Source organism: Alligator mississippiensis, chromosome 4, assembly GCF_030867095.1.
Source record: "Alligator mississippiensis isolate rAllMis1 chromosome 4, rAllMis1, whole genome shotgun sequence".
Taxonomy (NCBI): domain Eukaryota; kingdom Metazoa; phylum Chordata; order Crocodylia; family Alligatoridae; genus Alligator; species Alligator mississippiensis.
The window spans coordinates 140,742,885-140,766,745 of record NC_081827.1 but is presented as its reverse complement, the minus strand read 5'-3'; the positions used below and the strand labels follow the sequence as shown (position 1 = coordinate 140,766,745).

At 41.4% G+C, this 23,861-nt stretch overlaps 1 protein-coding gene across 1 annotated transcript in view; it reads right to left on the bottom strand.

Annotated features, from left to right (window-relative positions):
* The window catches only part of ANO2 (anoctamin 2), a 313,194-nt gene that overhangs the window by 156,703 nt on the left and 132,630 nt on the right, over positions 1-23,861 (bottom strand). Inside the window, exons 14-16 of the mRNA XM_019482201.2 lie at positions 18,761-18,895; positions 13,944-14,104; positions 4,827-4,909 (exon numbers count right to left, since the gene is read on the bottom strand). Of these exons, the coding sequence (XP_019337746.1) occupies positions 4,827-4,909; positions 13,944-14,104; positions 18,761-18,895 (379 nt within the window). The remainder of the gene's footprint in view (positions 1-4,826; positions 4,910-13,943; positions 14,105-18,760; positions 18,896-23,861) is intronic.

Here is a 23,861-nt window from a genome sequence, read left to right as displayed (position 1 = left end):
TCAAGGTTTAAGGGATTATCTCCTTACTACAAATGGCTAAATTGGGATTCCGTGAAATTAAGTGGCTTGCACATGTAATAGAACCAAGTACACACTATCTGCCTTTCTGGACTTGTGATCTCCCAGATACCTGTATACATGCTAGTAGATAGTTGTTTTGGAAAGTTATAGCAGTGATAGTTCAGGAAATATGTGAGAAGCAATGGGCATTTTGTTAATATCTTATATTTGATATCATTTATTCTTTTATAGATGATAACTCTATACAAATGGTGCAATAAAAGATATCAGCCTTTCATCTACCACTGTATATCTGGCCTTGAACACAGGCACATTATTCCTCTACTTTCTATTGTATCCTGCAAAGTACATGGCAAGTTCCAGACAGAGTAATTCCCTCTATAATGTCTGAGAGACAAACAGTCATCAAACTATCATCTCGGAACCTTGAACACTCAGCTCACTGAAGAGCGGCCGTAAAAATCACCCTGCAGCACAAACTGAATATACCAGGTTACCCACTAAGCCTCAGTCATTTCCCCACCAGCTAAAAGCCAAGCTGGGCACACTGTGAGAAAGGGTCTGCTTTGACTTCTAACACTGAAGATTGGTGTTGTTTATAGTTCAACTTGCAATAACAATTACAGAACCTTCAAACTTGCTTTGTGTGTCTGAATGGCCACCACTTTTGGGAGACATTTTGTTTTTCTTCTTTCATTCTATTTTGTATTCAAGCTGGGTTTATTAAGAGAAGCCAAATGAACAAATCATATCCATATATATCTACCAACAATCACTTCTCTCTGGGTGCAGACAGGAGTTACATATCGCGCAATTGGCCCCTTGAAAGCACTCTACAGCCATGCCCTGACAGAAATGCATGGCTGCAGATGGCTTTAAAAGTGCCCAATCACACTACAGTCTGAAGCTTGATTACACGAAGGTGCTCCAAAGCAGACTGCTTTCATTAACTTCTGTCAGTGTACACCAGGAAAAGGGCAAGGGAGAAGGGAGTTCCATCAGGGGTTTGCCCAAACTGTGCTGAACAATGGGGCAGGTGGATTGGAGCCCCCCTCCCTCCCTTAGGTGGGAGTGGGCCCAATAAACATGCCCCACCCTCCAGCACAGGCTGGGCAAACCCCAAATGGAACTCCTTCCCCTCCCTTCTCTGCCTCCCATTCTGAAGATAGCACTGGAACTGGGGGGGCAGGGAAGGGAGGAGGGGTGAACGGGGCTAGGGGAGATTGGCTGTAGACATGCAGCTGGTTCAAAATGGAGCTTGATCCCTCAGCTCCCCAGACCCAACAGTGAACATCAGCTGGAACAGGGGGGGATGCTGTAGCTCATGGTGCTTCCTGTAAAGTGCCGTGAATTACAGTGGGGGAGATGCACTTCTGTCAGTGCCCTCTGTGAAGAACCAATGAACCTGGGGGTGTTTTCAGAAATCTATTGAACCTGAAAGTGGTCTGTTCACCATAGAAATATATACTTATGTCAAACTATGAATGCATATTATAAACGGACACCATTTAAACATGACTCCCAGCAACCCTGGAAGAGATTCCACCTGAGAACACTGTGGAGTTCTCTAGAGGATATTTACCTTAAACAGAGCCCTCTTTTCATAGAAAACCTTCTTATTTCTGGAGAATCCAGTCAGAATCCCCAATTCAATCCCCAGCTCCTCAATACTTTCTCTGCAGAAAGCACAATTACTGAATAATGTATAATTTATAAGTTAAGTACTTAGTGCATAAATATTTCTAAATATTTATATATGCCCAAAGAATCAACTCTTAAGCAGTGACTTTTACCCAGTGACTTACTCCTTCCTTTGAAAGGACTAACTAGCACTTGCATGGCATATCACTTCCTCAAACCACTTCACAAATCTATTAATTAAGGAAAATGAGTGGTGACTGAACAACAAATTTCAGGCATCTACATGCATTTGTTTGCTTTGTAAATCAGACCACATCTCCCAGAATGGGTCCCATCTACCCAGTCACACCTGTATCCAGAAGCTGACAGCCATGTATGTCTGTGTCTAACCATCAGATAGTTGTTTATACTGCTCCATGTTCTTTACTTTCATCTCTAAGCCTGTTGGAGAAATAAGTCGACTTAAATAATCCTATCTATGAGAAACAAAGATAGCTACCTTGAAGGTGTTGTTTAATATTGGAATTTACCTTTGTAGGACTTACAGTTTTTAATATTGCTGACAAGCACTAAAGACAGGTAAAACCTTCTTACCAGCTGGATCTCATACTTTTGAGTGACAAGGATAAAATTAATCTGTGGCATAATTCCAATGATTTCAATTATATTACACAGGAGGTGAATTTGATCCCCAGTCAGCAGACACTAAACTGCAAAATGTTTAAGTTCTGCTACTGAAAATATCAGGTTTAACCTCCAAGCTCACACAGCAATGGTTAAAGGCTGGTTTTAACATCCAGTTCACAAAGCAACGGAAAATTAGATCCTCTGAAGGAGAATAAGTAGCTTTGTATTCTTAAATCCTGGAATGATCCTAGAAATGTGCAGAAGATCTTGAATCACACCACAGATTTTGATCCCTCCATAGTAGCGCTGTCAGGTAAATCTCCTGTCTCCTCTGTTTTTAAGTTGCTATGAGTTCTGAAACTATTGAGAGACTCTGGGGTACTGCCAATGTCTCCTTTGAATGATCACTGATATTGCTGACTATCACAGTGCTATTAGCTGAGATAAGGATTTAAGCAATGACTATAGCAGAATCACTGCATTTCATAGTGCTCTCTTATTACTGGGACCCTCAATCAGACTTTGTCTTCAGAAAATTCCATAACTAGTCAAAGCATGAATAGTTCATGTGGTGAAAAGGATTCCCTGAACCATACAAGCCATTTGGCAATGTCCAGAGCTTTGTCCTAATTAAAATGGAAGCAGAAGGCCTGGAGTGAGGGGAAGCTTTAGAAGGTCCAAACAGGTAATGAATGTATTCAGTGGTGAGGTATGCTCTTCCCCTTGCAGGCCTTAATCTACTTTATTGGAAAATGTCACTTTGACTGCCATGCTGGAGCTGAGGACCAGAGATCATTTTTTACACTTTGAAACTTCCCTGTAGCCCTCTGGCTCTGGTGCATGGGGGTTTGCAAAACATTTTGAATGTGCTGAGGTCTTGCTAGGGGACTTACTCAGTAAGGCATGCATTGAAACAAGTGGCTCCAATGCAGGGTCACAAGTCCCAACAAGAATATCCCTTCCCAGAATTGCACCTTCACAGCCTTCCAGGCTGAGTCGACCAGACTTACAGGATGTTTTGGAAGAAGTCAGTCAAAGCATGATGCACTTTCCATAGGTTATGGTGACCATGAGGCAATATCTGCAAACACAAGCATCATGGTCCATCTTGGGACATCATAAACAATCACTGTCACACATTTTGTGTCTTTCTAATCAACTCAGAAAGAATTGTCTGAACTCAATGGACTGATTCTGAGACCATATAATAAAGGAGCTGCTCCCACAATCACAGCAGGAACAAACTGTGAAAACAAAAGCCTTGGGGATATTGAGGGGTCCACTACACATTCTCCAACACACAGTGTCTACCAACTTTTTCTTTTTTTACCCCCAGAGGCCCTTTGTGCTTGTGGGGACATAGCAATTTTTTTTTGCCTGAAGCTACAGCCAGACATGAGGCTGTTATCCATAAGTTTTTGTCCTTTGAATTTGATATAACTAAAAAAAAAACACCAAAAAAACCCAACTTGTGCAGTATGAAACTGAGTTTTGACAAAAAGAATATTTTCATGAAAAGTTTCTGTTTTCTTCAATTTTTTTGGTCTTTTCTCCTTTAAAAAAATATTTTAAATACTCAGTGTACAGTGGGAACTGTAATCAGTGAGCGTCTTATGCCCTCAGTTTCTGCTATAAGTTGGGCTCTACAGGTAAACAGATTTCCCAAAAGACATTATAAACACATGACTACTAAAAGGCACCATAGTTTTTCAACTAGAATGGAAAAAAATAAGCCATCTAGATAGGAGGTTTGGGGCTAAATTTCTTCAGTGTTCAGCTGAAAAGAAAAACTAATTTGACTTTTGATAAAAAACAAACAAACAAACAAAACAAAAATCCAAAAAACAGTCCAGAGCGGTCCAGTTATCATTTTAACAACAATGCATATGCTTCCCAATTGTGTCCCAATTTCGTGGGGGTGGGGGAAATGGCAAAAAACATTTTCCAAACAGGTCTACTTCTTGTCCGCTTTTAATAGAAAAGGTACTGAGCATTGAGATTGGATACAAGTCCTAGCATCTCAGCAGCAGGGAGACAAGCATCCACTTTTGAAGAAGCCATTAGATAGATCAGACCTTTGGGCTCAGGATGTTCTGATGCCGGACTCACACAGGCAACACCTCTCTGACAAACCTCTTTATCAAGCATTTTTGTTTTCCATAATAAAAAATCAGTTGAATTAAATATATAAAACAGTTGGGATTTGTCATGACTCTGCTGCCTCATGCTATATAATGGAATGTGGAAATTTTGTGTTAAAAATGTTTTGTTCTTAATCTTTGACTATACACTTCTTCAACATTAATTATTAAAAATGAACCTGTATACCTGCACTGTGACGAAAGTGTAACAATTTCTTTCAAGATATGTTGGTACTCAGCAATGCTTCAGTTGCAATCATTTAGAAAAGCCCAGGTGCAAACTAAATTGCCTCTGAATGAGCTGTGTATGCAGTAATTAGAAATCTCATCACCACTCTATATTTTCAGATTGACAGTAATAAAAACAGTGAATTAGTGTGTAGAAGGAAAACTTACTTCTTCTTCCTCTAAGCCTGTTAAATCCCAGAAGTAATTCAGTCTCATCTGTAAACGTTTCCATTGTTCAAGGAACATGGTGGCTTAAGGAAACAAACACAGTTAAATTTTAAACTATCATTTTAATCCATTAGTTATTCATGCTGCAATATTACTCACAAGCCCAAGCTAATATCAGGGTCTCTCAGTGTTGGGTTGGAGAGGCAGGGAAGGTGGGGGCTTCACAAATGCATGCTAAGAGATAATGCTTGCCACAAAGGGTAGAAATTGTAAAAACACGGGGGAGGCAAAGGGGGGCCTGGGTAGAAAGGGTCACTGTGTTTTTATAAAGAACAGAAAAATTAAATGACTTGTCTAAACAAGCTGTGTCTAAGCCAGGGAATAAGCCCAGGTCTACTTATTTCCAGCCCAAGTTCTTTACTATGAGGCCATATCAGCCTTTTCATAGTGGTTAGAGGGCTGGAAGGGACCTTACAGATCATCAGGTCCAGGCCCCCTGCACTTGGGCAAAAAGACTGCTGGGATCAGCTGACCCCAGCAAGATGGGTATCAAGATACGTTCTTGAAGACCACCAGGGTGGATGATTGTACCACCTCTGGGGGGAGCCTGTTCCAAACCCATGCCACTCGACTTGTAAAGAAGTTTTTATTTATGTCTAGCCTGAAGTGATCTTCAATCAGTTTGTGCCCATTACTTCTCGTCCTCCCCCGGGGGCCTTGGTGAATAGATTTGTCTCAGCATTCTGTAGTTTACGGACACAAAACATAGTACCCTAGTGAGCCAATGTCCAAATCTAACGCTGAACTACAATGACACTAACTAGCCAAGTAACAAAAACAAAATATTCCTCTTCAGTCAGAAATATACAAAGCAGCAGCAATGGAGTATTATTGAAAGAAGCCCTAAATAATTATAAGCAATGTGACAGGTGATTAAGATGACTTGTTCCAAAGGAATGAATTTAAACCTTTCTCCAGATTTGTATTGAAAACTGCCCTCAGTCAACCTAGCTGTAAATAAGTATATGGCTATTCAGGCTGGGAAGTCAAAGGTATCTGGACATGCAGCTAGTTACATCATTCTCTTGGTTGCCATTGGCTTTAGTGTCAATGAGGCACTGAAGTGCATACACCACACTATCCCAATGGGGTGCTGTGCTTGAGGTAAGCCTTTGCCTTTTTTTTCTAACCTATAGTTAAACTGAAAAGATCAGCTGTAGTCAGAAAATACACCATTATGTTGATTTTGCCTGATACTCTGGAATATCTCTCAGTAGGGTAACTGAATTTTTTTTTAATCAATTAAATCAAACAGTTGGCAGTTTTAAGCTTGCTTAGAGTGATTTCCCTGAGAGACAGGTCACAAATACAGTCTCCCACTTTCTTTTTCTTTTACTTGACACCATAGTAAGAGGTGTGCTACACCATCATATTTAGGTTCTCCTTGTTCTCTTCGCATAATTGCCACTTCCTCTTATCAGCCTGCCTCCTTTTGCTCTTGCCTTGCTAACAAATCTTCAGGAACAGGAATTCCAATCCAAAAGCTGAAGGTCTGACTCTCTACCAGGCTGTACCTTAAGTCATCCTTTCAATCTGTGCCAAGGGGTTATAAAAATGTTGCTATAATAGAGTGCTTATTTACCCTAACTTGGCACATGCTGTACATAATCATACAGGATGCAAAGCAGTGGAAAATTAAGCCCCTGTCTACTGGTGGCACCAACACCTTCCCCTGGTATCTCCACATGGCATGAAGCAAACAAAGGAACTGGAGCTGAGGAGGGGACTAGGTACAGGAGCCCCCAGCTGCCAGCCCTGATTTCCAGGTTCTGCTGATTCCCATCAACAGCAGTAAGGGGCAACCCCAGATTTGGTGGCACCATAGGGCAGCATCCCCTTTAAGCTCATTCTGGTGCCCCCATAATGTCACTGCCCACAGCTCATGCCCCGGTTGCACACCTCTAATTATACTACTGCCTGTATTCATATTCAGTGTGATCATCAGTGTACAGTGAGTCTGGCAAAAGCTCCAGTGCCTGCGCTGAACAATTTAAATCCAAAATAAGCAAATGAGCTGACTGAACATATATGCACAACATCCATAGAGGAAGCCAGATTTTTCCATACAGCTCCATTCCCATTTACTCCTCAAATTGAATGGCCTGTTTTTCAAGGCTGGGACATACGATGCTGAACTGTTTTAAAAATCTAGTACCTATCTTCAGAAGAACAGGTGAAGATAGGTGCTCCTATCTTCAGAAGAATCTGACTCACAGACGATAGTCCATATATCAACTACTTCCTAGGAGGATGAATAATCAAACTAGAACAAAGATTTTCTGAATTAGTATTCTCATATTACAAGAATCTAAAAATTACTGAGGGCTGATTGGGTAGAAGCGGTAGATGAAAAAGACAGAACATTTTAAGGATAGGATTGGCAACAAACAGAAGATAAGTCCTCCCTTATGGAGAACAGAGGGCAACTAAAAAGCCCATTTAATATGTTCATGGAGGTTAGAGGACTTTTGAAATCTTCCTAGAAACACAAATACTTGATTATATTGTTGTTTCCTACTTTCTGTATTTCTATTTTAAACATAAAATCAGTCTCTGTTTAGCTCTATCAGCATGTAAAGGTAAGTTTTATTGTAGCAATTGATGTATACCCATAATATTCAACTCTCCTTTGTACTGACATGTTTAACTGACACCTGAAACCCTACTTGCAAGAACATCACTGTAAGTAAGCACAGTTAGGCAGGCACACTTTTCTCTTTTTCCTGTCTTTGGTATTTCTCAGTGAATAGGGGGCACTTGCAAATGGAGTAGCTGGGTTCACAAGGCTATTTAATGAGGCATCAGGATCAGGTAACAGAAGCATACCTCCTTTCTTGATGGTAACGGTTACAAGTCTCTGTGCCTTTCACCAGAAGGGAGGGGAGGCTGGAGGAAGGAAAGAAGGGTTTCTTCTGCTTGTCCATGATGATGAAAGACAGCCAGCTCAAAAGAGCACAAATGCCACATTGTTCTGTCCTTTGAGCATACCAGTAGAAAGTAATAACTCATGATCCTTAGATCTTACAGAAAGTCACTCAGGCAATGTTTGCTCAAGATACCATAAGACAAATTGGTTTCAAGTATGCCAGCAACAATGGAGCTGTCAGTCAGCAAACTGAATGGTAGGTATAAGCAGTGTGCCCTTAGTGGCAGGGCAGCAAAACATTGTGTAATATAATGCGCAATAGACAAGCAGGACAGGGTTAACACAGCCTACTTTATTTTTCTCTACAGCTCCGGGTACATAATGGGTGTGTTTCCATGCCAGACAAGCTCAGTTATCATGGTCCCAAGCAAAAAGAATGTTCCAGTCTGTGGGAAACTTTTTTTTTTATGACAGGATATGTCTTGGAAACAATTTTATTATACTTATGTATCTTTTTTTAAACCAGTGCATACAGAACTGTATGTTCTTTTCTGTTTTGCTGCAAACTTTGCATTTTCAGACACCAAGTGAAATTATTAGTTGCAGCATGTCAACAGTCTGCAAACAATATTGTTGATGTTGAAGTATAATCACTATGAATGCAACTGCCCAATAAGTGATTGTTTGTATGTAAATGTTCCTTTTCCCAACATGATTTTCTGTTTAGAGCATATTTGTATCTATGTAAGAAACTACATCATATGTTATCACCACAAGGAGAAATGAATACTAAAAAGTCAAAGATGTCAGCAGTTACCATACAGTGATATTTTACTGGTTAATGAAGTTAGATAAAGCACTTTCTATATTTATCTTGGCACTTGTGAGATAAATTGGGAGCACAGCCCTTGTGGGAGGGTTTTCACCACCTCTTGTAACTGTAGGATCATAGAAAAGTAGGGCTGGAGGAGACCTAATAAGTCCAGGCCCCTGGCTCAAGGTAGGATCATTCCTGACTAAACCATCCCAGCCAAGTGTCTGCATAACCTGCTTTTGAAAGTTTCCAAGCACGGAGCTTCCACAACTTCTCTAGGTAGCCTGTTCCAATGCCTAACCACTCTCATAGGCAGAAAGTTCCTCCTAATCTCCAGTTTAAATTCCCCCTACTGAAACTTGAGGCCATTGCTCCTAGTCTTGTCCTTGTGCCACAGAGAAAAGCCCATCTCCATGCTTTTCATAATCACCCTTCAGGTATTTGAAGACTGTTATCAAATCCCCCCTCAGTCTTCTCTTCCCCAGGCTAAATAACTCTAGTTCTTTCAGCTTTGCCTCTGATCCCCCTAATTATTTGTGTTGCCCTGCACTTGACTCTTCCCAAACTGTCCACATCTTTCTTGAAATGTGGGGCTAGAAACTAGACACAGTACTCCAGGTGAATACTGTATACTATGTGAACCATACAAGAGTTCATCTAAGGTACATGGTGAATCATGCTTGCATGGACATGTAACCCAGGAGTACTGACCCTAACTCATTTTCTCTTGTCTATCTCTTTTGTTCAGCCTAGTATTATTATCCTCTGGCAAAGGCAGCACTGATTGTGATTATCTATTCTGTCAGAGTTAAAAGCACTCTTTCCTCCAGCAAGGGTACAGGTAATCCCAGCATCTCTGCTGAAACAAAAACAGATGCAGGTAGCACAGTTACAAGGCCATGTATTACAACATACATAGCAGTGGCACCTGATCAAGTGTGATTCCTGTCACAGTCTAGCCTACACTGACCGGTGACTGTCAAGTTTCAGTGAACTCAGCTGGAAAAATGGAACTATTTGTGAGACTTCTCCAAAGCAAGTCAGTCCCACCATGTCCCTAAGATGTACAGATCACAACATCTTCTGAACAATTTCAAGCAGCTGACAGACATCAACTTCTTTAGTTGAGAATACCTCTTGCATCCACCTCCTGCTACCAGACCTCAGCACTGTAAACACCTAATATCAAATTTAAGCTGGGGGGCAACAATAAGTGTAACTGTGGGCACGCCTTCAAAATCTCATGTCCAGAGTGAGGCTTTCACGTTTGAGTCACCTTACTCAAAAATCACAGTAGTGGCCTTCAGAGGTGATTATTATTGTAAGATAAATTAATATTGATCTTTCACAATAAACTGCCCCAAACAGCAAGGTTTCAGCAGCAGTGCAAGTAAATACAGCACACACTATTGTCAGCATATGGGTGAAGCCATTAACAATACGAGTAAGGAATGGGTATAATCAAATTGTTATTGTCTAGAACATGTTTTGAGATCCTTGGATAAGCAAAGTAGTTTTGTTATTACAGAAAATCAGATGTACATTCCTGATATGTACTAATTAGAGTGGATTAGAGTTGGAACAGCCATTTTCCCATTATATTTTGGGGGGAAAACCTTGGGTTTGTGCCATTAAGTGTTGATAAAGTCAGATCGTCCCACATACAATGCACTCTGAGCCATGGTGCACACCTCAAACTTGACTGAGGGACACTTGCAAGGTTCTCTTACAATGGAGAATTGCCACTGGTGGGATCCACTCTTGTCAGATACAAGCCCTCCCTCCGTAAGTAAGCCTGAAACTGGGATGCATATGCAAATTAACAAATAGCCAGGATGCAGGAAATGCTGTTTTACTTTTCCAGTTCAAAGAATAATGTCTGACAATTGGAGTTACCCTGGTGGGCCACACACCATCCATGGGTCATGTTGTGTGCCCCTGCTGTATGCTTAAATCAACTCCACCTCCACCTCACTCCACTGGGGAAGAAGTTCTTCTCAGCCAGAATGGCTGACCTGCTTGACTGGGCTTTAAACTAAGCTCGCCAGGGGACAGGCAAACAACAACCAGTGCAAGCTCACCAAGCATCAACCACAAAATTAGCAGGTTAGGCTGCTCAAGGGAACTCACTCCTACCCTAACCCAGGAATGGAGCTTTTCTAGGAGTACAAGGAAGCCTAGGACCTCCGACAGCACACTTACCTGCCTGTACAGAAATGCCAGGACCTTGGGGAATAAACAGAAGGAACTGATCCTTCTGCTAAACAGAAATTACTATGATCTCATAGGGATAACGGAGACCTGGTGGGACTCCTCCTATGACTGAACCACAAGTATAGATGGCTATACCTTGTACAGAAGAGATCATGCTTAAAAACAGGGTGGGGGTGTAGCTCTCTATGTGAAGGAGCAATACCCTTCCCTACAAGCAGAGATTAGCACCCAAGGAGGACGACTGGAGACCCCCTGGGTTAGAATACAAGGGGAACATGGTGAAGGGGTTACAATAATAGGAGTCTACTACAGACCTCCAAATCAGGAACAAGAGCTTGACCATGAATTCACTAAAGAACTGGCTGAGGCTGCACGCTCTTGGTACATGATTGTAATGGGAGACTTCAACTACATGGACATCTCATGGGAAGAGCACTCAGCCAAATCTGATCATTCACAAAGCTTCCTTACATGCATGGATGAGCTCTACCCATCTCAAGAAAGGTACTGGTCAAAAGGGATGGTCTAGTCAGCAACCTAAGAATCAAAAGGAAGCTGGGAGATAGTGACCACAAGTTGATCACTTTCACTATCCATCACAAAGCTGGCAAGTCAGCAATGAAGAAGTCCTCGACTTTTGGAAAGCCAACTTCCATAAGCTCAGGAGGCTTGTTGTCAAGGCTCTGAGAAGCCATCCTTTCACAGGGAAGGGAGTTCATGATGGGTGGTCGCTCCTTAAGGAAGCAATCCTAGAAGCACAAAAGAAGTCCATTCCAGCCTATAGGAAAGGTAGTAAAAGGGCTCAGCAACCCCCTTGACTCAGCAAGGAACTCATGGACCTCCTACATGTAAAAAGAGAAGCTTATGAAGGATTGAAGACAGGAAACACCACTAAGGATGAGTATTCTGCACTGGTCTGCACCTTTAGGGAGCAAACTAGGAAAGCCAAGGCTGTAACCGAACTCCAACTGGCTATACAAATCAAGGACAATAAGAAGTCCTTCCTTAGATACGTGCAAAGTCAGAAAAAAAACAAGGGCAACATTGGACCTCTTATAAACCAAATGGGGCAGCTGACAACTGACACCCAGAAAAAAGCCAATCTGCTTAACGATTAATTTGTGTCGGTCTTTCACCAGCTCAAAGGGACCACCCTCCCTGACAAGATGCAGGATGACCAGGGTAAGGGTGAATATATGCCCACCATTGACGTAGATCTTGTGAGGGAACACCCTGAGAGGCTGGACACCCACAAATCAGTTGGTCTGGATAGATCGCACCCGGATCTATTAGAAATTGCTAAAGGCACTGGCAGACATTATAGCGTGGTCACTGGCAAGGATATTCGAGAACTTGTGGTGCTCGGGTGAAATACCTGAAGATTGGAAGAGGGTCAATGTGGTGCCTATCTTCCAGACCAGGAGGAAGGAAACTACAGGCCAATCAGTTTGACCTCAATCCCTGGAAAGATCTTGGAAAAAATTATCAAAGGAACCATTATCGATGGGCTAACAGAGGGCAACATTCTGAGAGATAAGCAGCACAGGTTTGCTGCAGATAGGTCTTACCTGACCAATCTCATTTCCTTCTAAGTAAAATAGGTTGATATCATATATTTGGACTTTAAAAAAGCCTTTGACCTGGTGTCCCATGATGTCCTCATAGAGAAATTGAGGGACTGCGACCTCAACTACCCTACAGTCCAATAGCTGGGGAACTGGCTCCAAGGTCAGACCCAGGCAGTGGTAGTTGATGGAACTGAATCAACATGGCATACAGTGACCAGTGGCGTTCCCCAAGGCTCCGTTCTTGGACCTGTACTCTTTAATATATTTATAAATGATCTAGACTCTGGTGTCAGAAGCAGACTGGCTAAGTTTGCTGATGACACCAAACTATGGAGAAGAGTGTCCACACTTGAGGATAGACTGGCGATCCAGGCTGACCTTGATAGGCTCACAAGTTGGGCAGATGAAAACCTGATGGTATTCAATGTGGAGAAATACAAGGTGCACTACCTAGGGGGGGAAAAAAACTCGCATCGCACTTATAGGCTTGGCAGTGTTACACTTGCTAGCACCACGACCAAAAGAGATTTGAGGGTCATTGACCACAAGATGAACATGAGCCACCAAGACAATACTGAAGCCAGCAAAGCAAACAAAACTCTGCTGTGCATCTAGTGATGCATGTCAAGCAAGACCCAGGAAGTCATCTCCCCACTGTGCTCAGCTTTAGTGAGGCCACAGCTGGAGTACTACATCCAATTCTGGGCTCCACAATTCAGAAAGAATGGGGAGAAGCTTGAAAGAGTCCAGAGGAGAGCCACTTGCATGATCAGAGCACAAAAGACCATGCCCTATGAAGAAAGAAGGCTGAGAGCCATGGGACTCTTCAGACTGGAGAAGTGTAGGCTCAAGGGTGACTTGGTGGCAGGGTATAAGTACATAAGGGGTGTGCATCAAGATCTGGTGGAACGCCTGGTCACCAGATCACCCCAAGGGAAGACAAGGTCCAATGGTCACAAACTCCTGGAAGACCCTTTTAGGCTGGGGATAAGGAAAAACTTCTTTACTGTCCATGCCCCCGAGGCCTGGAATTGACCCCCCCCAGAGGTGGGGCACTACTCTGGACACTTTCAAAAAACATTTGGATGCTTATCTTGCTGGGATCCTTTGACCCTAGCTGACTTCCTGCCCCTTGGACGGGGGGCCTGCACCCGATAATCTTACAAGGTCCCTTCAGGAAGTACTCAGTTGCCTACCCAGCATCATCCCCCAACACTTACAGACTTTGCAGAAGGTGCTGCATGCAGTCCCCATAAGGTGAAGATACAAAGACTGGGAACAAGCTGAGACAGGTGTGCACAACTAGGAGAGGACCCTTTTAGCCTCCTCTGCCCTGCATAAAACAGTTCCCTTCCACTTATCTAAGGGACTGCCACTGTGAGTAGATGCCTTGTAAATCAGCTAGCTTTCCACCCTGGAGCCAACTGGCCTTTTGAGACTTACCAGCTCCATAAAGCCAAGTTAAAGTCTATTCCATCCTAGACTGCCCATCAAATAATAAAATCTTAATGCTCTACTACTGTTCATTACAGCTTTCACTTCTGTTGAGAGTCCAAAGATCAAACAACACCATTAAAACTTAAAGAGATACTCACCCCAGAGAGCCATAAATATGGAGAAGAAGACTGTGGCAGGGTTGTCAAATAAGTGGCTAGCCCGTGCTGTACCACATGCGGAACTGAGGTTCCAGTAGTCACAGAACTTGTCACACAGAGGGCACATGGTAAAGGCATTATGTTGGTCACACATCTCTCTACTACAAATGACAAGGGCAAAAACATCAAAGTGTAATTCCAGTAAAAGAGAGCACAGGCATTGTAATGGCATGAAGCAGCAATGCTTATGTTAGGAGGATTAAGTGCAGTGAAAACTGTTCAGTCATTGGAATAACTCATTACTATGTTCTTCTTAGTCAGTGCACTGAATCTTCGCTAGTCCTATTGATTTGTACACAAAACACTCTGGCTAATTTATAATCTGCTTGTGTAATTAGTCATTTCCAAATGTATGCACATATTAAATCACAATGGACTTTATTTCTGATAATTAGTCATCTTATAAAAGGTACCTTACACCTCTGTCCCTAGCACCTCTTGAGTCAACTGGTGCTTACAAAGCATTGGATACACTCCAATATTTTTAGCTCAATAAGACAATCAACTTTTCCATTTTACAGAATGATCTTGTTTTGGCAATGAGTGCACATAAGAGGACAAAGCAACACTCTCTGGATGATCATCTTACTCCATCATAATTCTTACAGGGTGAGTACTCTGTTTTTTGTAGCAAGAAACTGTAAATTAAGAATTCACTTATAATCACACAGTTCTCATAGAGTGGGCAAGAGCATATACAATTTATGCTCAGAGTTTTTGTAATTTATTTTTTCTCCACTATAAATGCCAAAAAATCATTCTTTTCTGTGTCAATACAGCATACAAAATACATGAAAGGCTGAAAATGGCTTAGTACTGATAGTTAATCAGTCATTGGTAATTAGTCACCATTACCAAACTCCTTGGAATGATATATTAGCCAGATTTCACTGTGCAAATAGGTACTTCATTGAAGGATAACCAGTGCAATACAATAAACCACTTTAATTACTACAGTTCACAATAAAAAGTGAATCACAAAAAAGCTTCTCTTAAAGTAAAAAGACCCCTGGGATTATTAACTGATTTGAGGATTTCAAAAAGTCCCTGTTGCTGCTCCTATGGTCCACCTGCCATACTTGTGGGAGGGAAACTGGAAGCGGAGGTGTGGGGTCACTAGCGGTGTGCAAAATAGGCTGTATTCAATTCAGATTTGGCCCGAATCAGGGACAGTTGTTTGATTCATTGATTTGGATCACTGTCCCGATTCAATACAGCCAAATCCAAGTCTGAAGATTCGATGCTGATTCAGAGAATCAGCAATATGGCCATAGACCCAGCTTTAAATGTTTTTTCTACATACCTCAAGATACCAGGAGCAGCTCATAAATGCTGAGATGGTAGGGCAGATGGAGCATCCCACAGGAGGGTGGGGACATCAGCAACCAGCTGCAGGGGTCCCCTGGGTCCCCCCCAGACCCAGGAGGCACCAGTCACTGAGCCAGGGGGCAGGGGGAAAGATCCCCCGCATGCTCTGTGGTGGACCCAAAAGTGGACCGGAAGTGCTTCTGGTCCACTTTTGGATCCATTGTCAATTGTGCTGTGGACCCCCCATCCCGCACTCCCATGGCATGCTCCATCTGCCCCACCATCTCAGTGTTCACAAGCTGCCTGGTACCTTGAGGTATGCAGGAAAAACATTTAAAGCTATGTCTATGTCCAAATCATCAAATCTCTCCAAATTAATTTAGAGGGTTCAAATTCAATTCAGAGACATTAAAGGGTCTCCTGATTTGATTCGGATTCGGTGATTTGGCCGTCGAAACAGGCCAAATCTCCACTGAATCGAATCAGCGACCGAAGCTTTGCACAGCCCCAGTGGTCACCCATGCAGCGCTGGTTGCCGGTCCCACAAACCCCTCACAAAGTCCTGGACCATGAATACAAATGACACGTGTGTGGATCCAAGGAGATGTGTAATGCACTACTGCTAACTTTTGGCTCTATTGTTTCTTCTTTAAAGAAAAACTACTAATCAAACATTTGAAAAACTAGGGAAAGCCCCTTGCAACCATTATATGGTTCTCCCTCATCTCATATGCTAAGCTGTATTTCCTATGCCTCTAATAACATCATCTTGACAGACTTCTTCAATACCATACAGATGTACAAGGTATTGAAACATTGAAACACTTGTAACTAATGTGAATGCTTTCTATGGGTTTTGTTGTTGTTGTTGTTTAAATGTTATGGTTAATAGACATTTGAGTGACAACATATTTTCCCAGACACCAGATACCTCTTTAACTAATCACCACTGTTTCTTTTGGTTCAAGCAAAGACTTACTGATTTTACAGGATATACTATCTATCTATCTATCTATCTATCTATCTGATCTGCCTGGGCAAGAACATTACGGTCTTATGGAGTCACTTTGAGGTCAAAGGGTTTCCTGCAGGACTGCGACCTAAACACAGACTTTACAGTATTATTTTGCTGACTCTAGTTACCTACACCTAACATTACTTCGTGAGTGGAAGTTGTGAATCAGTTTGTTGATGTTAGGTAACTCTAAACTATTTCAGATAATGGTTGTTTCTGTTCTGAAGAATATTAAATGACTTTTCTAGCACATACATGTTAAAGATGGAAAAGCTGTTTTCTTACAGGGGTCAAAAGCATCTATCAGGAAATTAGTCCATTTGTATTATCCTCAGCTATTTCTGGCTATGGTATAGTTAAAAACAACTCTCTCTTGTTTTCTTTTAGAAACATCAGCAGAGGGTGCTACAGATACATTCTTGCCCTGAGTCTCACTTTAGTTTCAAGGTTAGCACAAGAGCTGCTTTAGAAATCCCAAAGTGATTATGACTAAAAATTCACTCAAATCAAGTAAATAAAAATCTAAACTAAAAATATTGTTAATCATCATTTACCAGTCATCAACAATGTGATGATCTACTCTGCCTTTCTGTATTCTGATCATGCTTTAAAACTTGCCAGTTTACTCTAGATAACATAGGAATTGCCAGGCTGGATGAGACTGGTGGTCCATCTACTCCAGTGTCCTGCCTCTGATGAGGAAGTCCTAGATACTGGTGAAACTGCAAAAAAACCTCCCTGAAGTGGTAGTTAGGGAACAAAATGCCCAGAAAGTTTTCTTCTAATCCTCATCAGTTAGGAGGTTGTCTATGCCTTAAAACATGCAGCTCAAGCCCCTTCTAAATTTTTTTTGAGCCAGATCCTATTCCACTTATAACACACAGAGGCATGACCTGATTCCATTCTGGTGCAGTCCCTGAAAAATTGTTAAAGCTCCTAATTCTGTAACATGCTGTCATTTTAGCATCATGACTAAGTCAAAAAAGCAACGAGGAAGATCTGTCCAACTTTTGTTAACTGTTTTCAAGAGGCTTCAGCAGGGTGGTGCAAGATCATACTTAGGTGCCTAACCTAATTAGGATTATAGGTTAAGGGGATGCTCACAGTATTCTGCAAGCACAGAGATAATGTTAGAAACCAGATCACTCTGACATACCATAGCCTTGCTTATAATATTGTCAGGTTTTCAGTTATCAAATAATTTAATTCATAAGCAATATATTGCCAATTGCCAAGAGTCATATTTTTACTTTTTTTTTTGAGAAGTGGGTATTTACCATACATAAGTGTAAAATACCCTTTCTTATTTAGAGCTACAGTCACAGAAAAAACAACCCAATAAAACCTGCCAAAAGGCAAGATTTTTATAACTACACATAAGAAAAGTCTGCAGACCTCAAACTGTGGAAAATACAGTATGCTAATTGTTTCTTTCATTCTGATTTTCCTATTTTTTTTTCTCATGTGAATTGTGTGAGCTCAAAAAGACTAGAGAAGTGATTGAAAGTGCCATGTAATCGCTGAAAAAAGTTCCCTCCTATTGACTTCAATGAGGTTTGACCCAAACCTTGAATCTGAAAATAAAGGAAGCAACTTTGTGCATGTACATGAGAAAACTGCAGTAAAGAAGTTAAGGCTTTCCTTATAATTTCAGAGGGTTTGAACTTTCCAATATTTATTGACAACATTTTTGAAAATTTTCTTACTGAAAACCTTCAGTAAATTGGGGGGGGGGAAAGATAGCCAGTTTGATAACATTTTTTAAAGATTTTCGGGGGGGGGGGGGGGGTGTCCCTGCTGCCTTGAAATCTCAAGAAAAGAAAAACATTTCTCATGGAAAATAAATATGTTCCAATGTCAAAATCCAATGATAAAACTTTTTTTCAAAATTTCATGCATTCCTAGAATGCATTTTGATGGGGAAAAAAATGTCCCTTTTAAAATTCTGACCCGTTCCAAGTTTAAGTTTTGAAATCACTTCATACACAGGTCTTATGTGGTCCTTGTACTGCAAAACTTGGACATCACTGGTTCCAGGTGTACTGTACAAACATACCACTTTACAGAACTCTGCACATTTAATGTCTCAAAATATGTACAAATACAGCTCTATTTATTTCACTGTGACCCACATATACATAAGAACAATGAAGTGATCTTATTCAGATAAAATGAGTTCACTTGTGTATTACAAGAATGCAATAAATTTACTGAGCCTTTGCTTCACTGGCTGCATCAATGAATACGCAAATAAACACATTCCATTCAAATACCATACTTAGTCAATATATGTGCATTCAAGTACTTCCAGCTTTCTTAATACTAAGACTTCTTCAAACATGTTAAAAGCAATTATAATCACTGAGAATTAAGTCTAATCAAGCATAATGTTGTAAGTATTGAGTAACAAAATATTGTGTACAAACAAGCTTACCTAGGAATGTCGTTCTCAATGGTTATACATCCGTAAAGAAACACTATAACTCCAACTACTGAAGATGGAATAAGGAATTCTGTATATAAACCCAACCATGCAAAATAGAGTCCTATTTTTTCTCCAAAATACTTTCTGAAATAGGAGAAAGAAAAAGAGAAATAAATATACACCAAAGGTATCATTTTCATTAATGATTAAGGATTTTTCTCAAAAGTTTTTGAAAACAACATTCAATAATTATAAACAAACAAAAAGGGGAGGGGGAGAGGTGGGGGAGAACCTGCTTAAGGGATCTTTGCTCCTGGTTTGAATGGGGCCAGGGTTTTTTATCTGTGGCTCTAGCAGCAAATACTGCTGAATGCCCAGTTCTGCAACAACTTTCCCACACAAATATTCATTATTCAGCTAACTGCGGATGCCCAACATAGTTAACTTATCTTACTACATGACAAAATTACTCCATACCTAGGAGAGGATGCAGAGTTAACTCTCCCTAGCTGGCTGCCTACAGCAAGTGCTGCTAAAGCGCTAGATGGTAGACAAGCCAGTTAGTTTTGTTGTTTTGTTTAAATCCTTAGGTAGGGATTACTTTGAAGAGGAGAGCAAATGCACAACCAGTACACTGGTATAAATTACACTAGCATACAGTTACACTTCATTTCATGTGTGGGAGCTTTACCCCAGACTGAAGGGACTAACACCAGTGTAAGGGCCTTGTCAGACCTTATGCTGTAAGCTGAAAAAAATGTTAATCGGCTTAGAGTTGGTCAGCTTAGTGGAGCAGTCACACAGTAAGGGGAAAAACCTGTTTTGACTGCACCTCACCTTCGCATCTGTGACTTTCTACTAGAGGCTTGGTGAGCAGGAGCAGGGCTAGGAGCTAGGGGAAGGATGGTCTCTCTGCTCCTGCCCAGCAGTGAGTGCCACAGCCCCGGAGCTCAGTGGTGCCTCTGCCCCTCAGACTGGCTCTGTTCCACGCTCTACCTAGCCAGTCCATCACGGGGAGGGGCAGGCTGCCACCCCCCAGCCCCACTCACACCAGCTCTGTGCCAGGAGCAGAGTGAGCCAGTTCCAGTGGGGGAGCACTGTCTCCCTTGGCCTCTTACCCTGGCTCTGCTCCAGGAGCAGAGAAAGCCAGTCCTAGTCACGGGGTGGGGGGGCCACCATTTCCTGCCATCACTCACACTGGCTCTGCTCCTGGTACTGGTCTGGGAGCAAAGTGAGCCTGTCCTGGCAGGTGGACAGAGCCAGGAGCAGAGTCAGTGCCAGCAGTGGCGGGAGTTGGTGCCCCCCTGCTGGGACTGGATCACTCTGCTCTAAGAGCAGAGCCAGTCCAAGGGGTGGAGGGAGCCATTGCTGCTGACAGACACTTTAGGACCAATCTGCTGGAGGTGCCAGGGGGTGAGGCGCTGTGCCCAGCCCTGCTGTACCATGTCTTTCCAGGTTGCCAACTGCTTCCTGAGATGTTGGAGGAATTCAGCTTGGGTGGAAAAGCAACGAACGGTGGCCACAAATTAATGGAACAGGAACAAAATTAGGCAGCATTTGAGATAATCCTGCCCTGGAGTGGAATAATCTTAAAACAAATAATGAGTGCTTTAAGCCACTTAAAAGATGTTAACACGCAGCCAGTCTAGGAGTTAAAAGCTCCAGAAGCCACCTAAAGTTACTGTGTAACATGGCCCAAAGGCTTTGTGTTTTTTGTACACTCTACTTATGCTACAGCTTAATTTACTCCATAGGAAATGTGTTGTTTGTCCACACCCTTTGTAGTCCTGTTGACATAAGAGTGAGGGATAAAAGGCTGACCCCAATGTGAATAGACTGATGACACTTTCTGAGGCTAAGTTAATAAAACACATATTCATAGTGTAATGCTATAAAAAAGCAAATGTAATAAATACTAAGAGAGAATATAGGAATATTAGGTTTAATAAAAGAAAGGCAACAGCTACAGCTAATATAACAGCCACACTTTTGGCTTGATGCTAGTCTCACTCATATTATGTAAATTTTACCCTTGTTTAACCCCCTGGATTTATACAAATTATTCCCAATTTGCAGTGGCTTAAATGAGGCTTTGGACTTCTGACCACAGTGAACAATAATAATTTAATGGGTGATCCCATTCTTCCTAATGGCAGAGCAGCTTTTGAGTTCAATGACAATAGTGGGAATCCTTTAGGAAAGATAACTGCAGTCATAAAAGGGTGGTTAGCATGTAGTCTACAAAGAAACATTAAGATAATATACACACAACATATATAGCCTAGAGAAAATACATCATAAGTAGATCTGATTACTGAAAATGTACTAAAATGTACTTAAATTAGAATATCAAAGCATAAGGGAATATGTAAGGAAATTAAGAATAAAGGACAAATGTAATTACCTGAACTGAAAAATAAAGTAAATCTAAGATAGCCATAACTTAAAATAAATGTCTAAATGAGGTCACTTGTAGTGGTTTGGATCTGACATTCCAATCTAGGTCAATATCTAGCCATTAGAATCAATTTACTAATAATACCTGGAAAAGCACTTTGACATCATTGATCCATCCTGAAAGCATATGACCATAGCAGTATATGAAGCACCAAAGCTAGTTCCCATTCCCAGTGATAGAAAAGATCACAATACCTCAGCAAACACAGAACAGTCATTTATTCATGACAATCATGGTAGATGATTTTTTTTAATGCATATATGGGTTGTTTTTATAGCATCCATCAATACTGGGCATAGGGATTTACAACTTGATCCTGCATACCTTTTCCAAAGAAGCTGAGAGATGTCTATACTATTACATCAGTGATTCTCAACAATTTTAGACTCAAAGCATCCTTTCATAGACTTGAGGCACCCCCCAGAAAAATGCCAGGACTTAGTTTTTATGCTTTTTTGACTACAGAAAAATAATAGATCAATTCTTCTGTTGCGCAGAACTCAGGAAGATCACAACAGGCCAGAATGGTTTTGACACTGTAGATTCCTATGTGAAAAATCTGGGTTTAGACTGTGAATCATGTTTGTACACCTCACAGTGCTGCAACCAGATGCAACCAGGCACCCTGGTTGAGAATTGCTCACTCAGATCAATATTATACATATCTCTGTAGGTTTGATAATCATCAGATTGTTTGCTAAAGGGTGACTAAGGATTAAGTCCATTTTAGGTGGGGGGGTTTTGTTTGAAGAGACCAAACCCAGTTACCTCTCCTTAACTGACAAGGCAAGTATGAAGGCCTTTTGTTTTGTCTCTATCGAAACAGAGCACAACCACTCCACTCAGGACAGGGCAATGACATGGGACAAGAAACTCAGAAGGGTAGCTCGAGTGCAGGGAAAAAGAATCTGACACCTGGAAAAGTCAGGCCTATCTTAGTCTTGAGGGAAATGTAAAGCAATAGGTAAGACTAATAAGTCTGTTAACTTCTTTTAACCCTTTACTCTCTCATCACAACTCCAGGAAGGAAATCTATAGTAAGGACCAAAGTTAACTGGACCTAACCAAGAAAATGTGGTTGGTAAATGAGGAGTCCCAGAATTTAGGGACCCTCTCTAAAAGGAAGGCAAACTAAAGGATTCCCTCCAAAAGAAGTGAAGCCTTCTGCCTATGAGGTGAAGAGAAGTGAAGCCACCTAACCACCTATGGCAAGATTCAGTGAGGTATCCAAGGTACAGTTTAGGCAGAAACATGACATGCTTATTCAAATACAAGTAGCTTATCCATTCATATCCAAGTTCTTTCACTTCTCTGGAAGAACTTGCATCATCAGTAATGATTGAATACCTGGGTAACTCTCTGCAGGATCTGCCCTTTAAACAGTTTATATCAGACTGGGAATCACATATTTTTTCTATGTGAAAACTAAAAACATTCTCGCTATCATTTATGATATGGACATGCAGACAATTTATCACAGGGTAAGGGGGACAGAGCTTTATCATAGAACAGATGCTACATAATAATGTTCTAACTGCACACTTTTACCCAGTAGTGGAACAACTGATGAGTGACAAAAACACCAGTCCTGAGCACCTGCTTAGAGGAGGTGCAAGAATGGCAGCCCCTGCTGCTGCTGACTTGACGGCCATAGCCAGCCCAGCCCCTGCTGCTGCCACTGCTGTCCAGGGCACAGCCCTTGGTTGTTGTGCCTCTGCTCTTATGTCATGGTAAATGGAAGTTAAAACATAGCAGTTTAACCCTCTGTGAAAGATATTGCAGGTTAGCTTCCACTTACCATAGAGTTAGAGTGTGCACACAGGCAGACACTGAAGAGCAGTTGATGCATATAGTAAAGCCTCCCCCACCCCACTCCTATTTTTTGGATAAACACATTTGTATATTGTGAGCTATTTGTAGGAAGGGATCATCTTTTTGTACTGTGCTTCTACAGCACTTCACACAATGTAGTCACTCCAGTACAAACTACAATATTATCATAGAATCAAAGAAAATGAGGTTTTGAAGGGACCTCAGGAGGTCTAGTTCAACCCCTAGCTCAAAGTAGGACCATGCCCAACTAAATCATCCCAAACCAAGGCTTTATCTTGCCAGGTCTTAAAAACTTCCAAGGATAGAGATTCCACAATATTAAACTAACTGACTTGAGTGAGAAGCAGTATTGTATCACTGGTGAGGCTACTCTTTTCCAGTATAGTATATGTAATCTGAAGCATGCATTTGGTAGGGTTTTTAGATTTTTATTTTAGAGTTCACTATATTTGCTGTACTTTGCATCTGCTCTCATTGAAATCACAGAAGAGGTATTTTGTTCAAAAGGAAAAAAAATTACAGGGCCATTTGCAACTTTACCATGAGATCCCCCATATGAGTCAGTCCATAGCTACAACGCTCCAGAGACAGACTCAGGAAGTACCACGGGCACATTCTATTCTCTTCTGGATAGGTGCCCAGATTGTGTCATCTATATGGTTTTCTAAGCCCCCAAAATGTCACTTACACACAGACTGAGATTGTGTTCTTGTGCGTGCAGATATCTACATACATACCCAAATGGTCATATGCTCTGGAAACAAAATATGAATGAGTGCTTCCTATCTTTTCTCTCAAGTACCTAAGTGACTAGGACAC